General features: G+C 49.1%; 1 protein-coding gene across 1 annotated transcript in view; it reads left to right on the top strand.

Moving 5' to 3' along the window:
• Positions 1-1,267: 1,267 nt before the first annotated feature.
• The window catches only part of si:cabz01101003.1 (ubiquitin carboxyl-terminal hydrolase CYLD), a 19,391-nt gene continuing 14,504 nt past the window's right edge, over positions 1,268-6,154 (top strand). The window contains exons 1-4 of the mRNA XM_061250780.1: positions 1,268-1,498; positions 2,075-2,424; positions 4,087-4,362; positions 5,613-5,849. Coding sequence (XP_061106764.1) covers positions 2,248-2,424; positions 4,087-4,362; positions 5,613-5,849 — 690 coding nt within the window. The 5' untranslated portion in view covers positions 1,268-1,498; positions 2,075-2,247. The remainder of the gene's footprint in view (positions 1,499-2,074; positions 2,425-4,086; positions 4,363-5,612; positions 5,850-6,154) is intronic.

Below are 6,154 nucleotides of genomic sequence, written 5' to 3' on the forward strand. Positions count from 1 at the left end.
ACACACGCACCATTCACTCACACACTCACACACTCATACCTACACACACTCACACACTCACACCATGCACTCACACACTCATACCTACACACACTCACACACACACCATTCACTCACACACTCATACCTACACACACTCACGCACCATTCACTCACACACTCACACACTCATACCTACACACACTCACACACGCACCATTCACTCACACACTCACACACACACCATTCACTCACACACTCATACCTACACACACTCACACACACACCATTCACTCACACACTCATACCTACACACACTCACGCACCATTCACTCACACACTCACACACTCATACCTACACACACTCACACACACACCATTCACTCACACACTCATACCTACACACACTCACACACTCACACATGCACCATTCACTCACACACTCACACACGCACCATTCACTCACACACTCACACACTCATACCTACACACACTCAAACACTCACACACTCATACCTACACACACACTCATACCTACACACACTCACACACGCACCATTCACTCACACACTCACACACGCACCATTCACTCACACACGCACCATTCACTCACACACTCACACACTCATACCTACACACACTCACACACACACACCATGCACTCACACACTCATACCTACGGGCAATTTAGACTCTCCAATCAGCCTAACCTGCATGTCTTTGGACTGGGAGGAAACCGGAGTACCCCGGAGGAAACCCACGCAAACTCCACACAGAGAGGCCCCGGTCGAACCCAGGACCTCCTTGCTGTGAGGCGGCAGTGCTACCTATTTCAGCTCCTAAAATGAAGAATAATATTTTTCTAAATTACTTTCGCCTCGGCACAGGTTATAGAAGGGCTGCACCCAGCTCTCTCTGCGGGACATTCGTACTGCCGTATATATATTTTTAAAAACGAATCAAATACTGCATCGTCTGATTAAAAATATGCTGACCATATTGTAAAGAATATAGTATCATTGCGAGGGTACGTGTAATGTAGCAGCATTCGAATTAGTATTTTTTTTCTCCAGAAAATGGGTATATAACCTATTGTAACTAATCTGCAATAAATAAACAACAAATAGGCCTACGTTAGTCAACAAGAAAGTTATTTTGGTTTACGAACGTGGAAAGCATTCTGACCATTACTGAGAGAATACTATTTGTTTCAGGGATTTGGTATATTTGTAATAAATTGGCGTGTATCGGTTTTAATCATTGGAGTTCTTTTACTTTCCAAACCTGTATTCTCTGTGTCAGTTTCCTGAAGCTGAGTTTCCACGATCAGCAACGCTGGAATTTCCCTCACTGCGAAGCCACACCCATAATCTGCTCCCATTGGTTTGTGTCTCTCCCACCTAAACTTTACCAGCCTTCCATTTGCCTCCGCCCATGTCAATCAGAATGCTTCCTGCTTTTAATGCGATCTGTTTTCAGTGCGTTCGAAGTGTCAGAACTGCGAGATGGTCGTGTAAAAGTAAGTGTCTTCAACTACTTTTGTGATTATCTGACTTTATTATGTAATAACTGTATCACTTATTCCATATACAGACTCATATAATTGAATGATTTCTTTGCGTAACTTAGCGTAACTATGCGGTTGTTGTTTCACGATAAAAGGTAGCCAACTTAATCAAGCTGACTTTTTAAGCTGTTGATGACCTCAGTCCAGAGTGTCGCTGAACTGTCATGTGTATCCTATAAGTGACTGTGGATTTTTGGTCTCAGCGTAGTGTACTCAGCAAGTGTATTTATATGTTTCGATAGCTTGGTCTATTCACCAATCAAACTGATTAGATCGATGTAATGGAACTCTCACTTAAACAGTAGCTATATTGGATAATGATTCCACATTGTCCTTTATAAATTAGACTGCCTCTGGAGTTGGAGCAGTATTATTTGTTAACACTAGTGGACAGAACGTTATATGTTTATATGTGCTGTGTACCGTGTATTCGCTGAATTGATGAGTCGCTTAAAAATACGCAGCATAGACCCTCAAACTGAGCAAAAAGCGAGGTGTGTGTCACTTCAACATGTCCCCTCTTCCCAGGTACTTCAGCTCGGCGCTGTCACGCAAGCAGGCCGTGGTCATGCACAGATACTCGCACCAACGGTACCAGTGAACTTACGGAGAGGTCACAGAGATGTACTGACAGCATACACACATTCACTTAGTTACCCATTCGCACTGAAGCCTTGCGCAGTCATTCAAAACCGTGTACCATGTCCGGAGCTGCCGATCGCACCAGGAGGCTACAACCCCCAAAGATGTACATGGTGGAGTCCGAACACAGGGTGCTGGACCAGCTGGAAGGTACCATCCGGCTGGCACGGGGGAGTCTGTGTGTGCTGCAGGAGGGCGGAGCCAGGAGGAGCAGAGGGGACCAGTTGTGGGTAAAGGTAAGGGCGGAACTCCAATTCAGTTTTAATTTGTATAGCGCCTTTCACGGAAGGCTGTCAGAAAGACTCTTTACAGAGAACAAAACCGAACAACATAAGGGACCATGCCAGTCCTGCCCCCCAGGTATCACAGGTAAAAATACATTCAAACCCCCAAAGAAAACCTCCCCCCTGAGGGGGAGCCCGTCCTCTGGATGATCCGTCACATCCAGTGGGGCTCGTTTCAGGTGGCAGGGCCAGCCTTGGTATCTAGTATCACAGTTTTAAACTTCAGAGTTTATGCTTTTACTTCGATCATTGTCTTACTGGGGTCTGTATCCTGGTCCAAGCGATGGTTCTGTCCCGCCTGGACTACTGCAATTCCCTCTTGGCTGGCCTCCCAGCGTCCGCCATCAGACCCCTCCAACTCATCCAGAATGCAGCAGCTCGTCTGGTCTTCAACCTTCCCAAATACTCACACGTCACCCCCCTGCTTACTTCCCTCCACTGGCTGCCTGTCATGGCTCGCATCAAATTCAAAACATTGGTGCTAGCCTTCCAAGCAGTTAAAGGGTCTTCCCCAGCTTACCTACAAAAAATCATTAGACCCTACACCCTTGCCAGACCTCTTCGTTCAGCCTCCACAGGCCGCTTGGCACTTCCCCCTCTCCGAACCTCCACCTCACGCTCACGACTACTGTCTGTTCTGGCTCCACGGTGGTGGAACGAACTCCCCGTTGAGGTCAGAACTATAGAATCTCTCCCCACCTTCAAGCGCAAGCTGAAGACGCACCTCTTCAAGCTGCACCTCTCCCCACCCCTCCCTACCTCCCTGTAAACCTTAATTGTTGTCTCTGTGACTTGCTTTGTGTATCGGTATTTTTAGTTGGCTAGGTAAGCAGTGTTTGGATAGTTAACTTTGGTCACTTTTGCTCTGTTTGTTTGTTTGTTTGTTCAAAAAAAAAAAAAAATGGCCCTTGTCCTTATCTTTGTTGTACAGGTAGCAGTTGAAATTGTACTTCCCTCTAGGGTCTTTCAGCGAACTTATCCCTGGTTATGGGTATGCACTTTGTTGTACGTCGCTCTGGATAAGAGCGTCTGCCAAATGCCAATAATGTAATGTTTTGTTTATTGTAGTTTATTGTTTATCTGCTTCTGTAAATTCCTTCTTTCGCAATATTTAAAGGTACAATAGCTAATGTCGGACATAGCTAATGAGAGGAATTGCAGCAACAAACACGCTCAAACCACAGCACTGTTTATCCCACCCCCTTCTCTGTAAACACGCTGACGTTGAAATGCCATTGGCTGTGGCAATTACATTACATTACATTATTGGCATTTGGCAGATGCTCTTATCCAGAGCGACGTACAGTTGATTAGACTAAGCAGGAGACAATCCTCCCCTGGAGCAATGCAGGGTTAAGGGCCTTGCTCAAGGGCCCAACGGGCGGATCTTATTGTGACTACACCGGGATTAGAACCACCGACCTTGTGCGTCCCAGTACCTTAACCACTACACTACAGGCCTTAACCACTATGCTACAGGCCGCCCTATTAGTGTAGATTAGAACCAATTTTCAACCAATGAGCTTGAATTATTGTACAGTTCCCTCTCCCTCTCTCTCCCTCTCTCTCCCTCTCTCCCTCCCTCTCTCTCCCTCCCTCTCTCTCTCCGCTCAGGTGCTGGACCTGAGCTCTGTGGTGAAGCTGGACAGGCAGGTGTTGCTGGACGTCCCTGCTGACTTGGCCAGCCTGCTGGAGCCCATCTCTGATGCTGAGGCCCGCTTCCAGCTGTTCATCAGACCCCAGCAGCTGCAGCGATTGGCTGCCCTGCCGCTGGGGGCGGAGGTGTGTGTGAAGCTGGGCCAATCGGGGGAGCTGGCGGAGGCGGTCCTGCGGTACCGGGGCACGCTGGCCAGCGGCAGCTCTGCTGTGTATTTTGGGGTTCAGCTGAAGGTAAGACACACACGGCCATTTTGTTTTCACTGTTTGGCTGAGGGGTGTTTTCTTTGGTCATGTTTTCATTATGCTTGCTGTTCATGTTTTCAGTCTTTTGGTTTCAAGCTTTTGTCAAATCTGGACACGGGACACTCCCATCCTTCTTTCTTCCTCCCTCCGTGCGCTCGTGATAGCTCTATGTTTACAGGGCAGGGGAACAGTGATCGCTCTGTTTGTGTTTACAGGACAGGGGAACAGTGATCGCTCTGTTTGTGTTTACAGGACAGGGCAGGGGAACAGTGATCGCTCTGTTTGTGTTTACAGGGCAGGGCAGGGGAACAGTGATCGCTCTGTTTGTGTTTACAGGACAGGGGAACAGTGATCGCTCTGTTTGTGTTTACAGGGCAGGGGAACAGTGATAGCTCTGTTTGTGTTCACAGGACAGGGCAGGGGAACAGTGATAGCTCTGTTTGTGTTTACAGGGCAGGGGAACAGTGATCGCTCTGTTTGTGTTTACAGGACAGGGCAGGGGAACAGTGATCGCTCTGTTTGTGTTTACAGGACAGGGCAGGGGAACAGTGATAGCTCTGTTTGTGTTTACAGGGCAGGGGAACAGTGATAGCTCTGTTTGTGTTTACAGGGCAGGGGAACAGTGATCGCTCTGTTTGTGTTTACAGGACAGGGCAGGGGAACAGTGATCGCTCTGTTTGTGTTTACAGGACAGGGCAGGGGAACAGTGATAGCTCTGTTTGTGTTTACAGGGCAGGGGAACAGTGATCGCTCTGTTTGTGTTTACAGGGCAAGGGAACAGTGATCGCTCTGTTTGTGTTTACAGGGCAGGGCAGGGGAACAGTGATCGCTCTGTTTGTGTTTACAGGACAGGGCAGGGGAACAGTGATAGCTCTGTTTGTGTTTACAGGGCAGGGGAACAGTGATAGCTCTGTTTGTGTTTACAGGGCAGGGGAACAGTGATCGCTCTGTTTGTGTTTACAGGGCAGGGCAGGGGAACAGTGATAGCTCTATGTTTACAGGGCAGGGCAGGGGAACAGTGATAGCTCTGTTTGTGTTCACAGGGCAGGGCAGGGGAACAGTGATAGCTCTGTTTGTGTTCACAGGGCAGGGCAGGGGAACAGTGATCGCTCTGTTTGTGTTTACAGGGCAGGGATGCAGGGCAGGGGAACAGTGATAGTTGTGTTTGTGTTACAGGGGAACAATGATGGTTGTGTTTGTGTTACAGGGGAACAGTGATGGTTGTGTTTGTGTTACAGGGCAGGGCAGCAGGGCAGGGGAACAGTAACGGCTCTTATAAGGGCCACCAGTTGTTCCACTGCCCCGAGGCGTGTGCTGTGTTCGTAGCAGCCAGTCGCCTGGTGCTGAGGTCATCATCCCGCACCAGCAACCATGGCAACGTGGGGACCGAGGCAGCGGGTCACCATGGAAACAGCCAAAGTGCCATCCTGCCCCGCACTGCTGACTCCGCCCCCAGCCTTGCCCCCATGTTGCAGGTGAGTGTGTGCTGCTTGGGTCAGAGGCATTGTGCTTCTATGGGTGCCCCTCCAGACGAGCCCACACTGACCACACCCACACTGACCACACCCACATCCACACTGACCACACCCACATCCACACTGACCACACCCACATCCACACTGACCACACCCACATCCACACTGACCACACCCACACTGACCACACCCACATCCACACTGACCACACCCACACTGACCACACCCACATCCACACTGACCACACCCACACTGACCACACTCACATCCACACTGACCACACCCACACTGACCACACCCACATC

Source organism: Conger conger, chromosome 8 (assembly GCF_963514075.1).
Source record: "Conger conger chromosome 8, fConCon1.1, whole genome shotgun sequence".
Classification (NCBI taxonomy): Eukaryota; Metazoa; Chordata; class Actinopteri; order Anguilliformes; family Congridae; genus Conger; species Conger conger.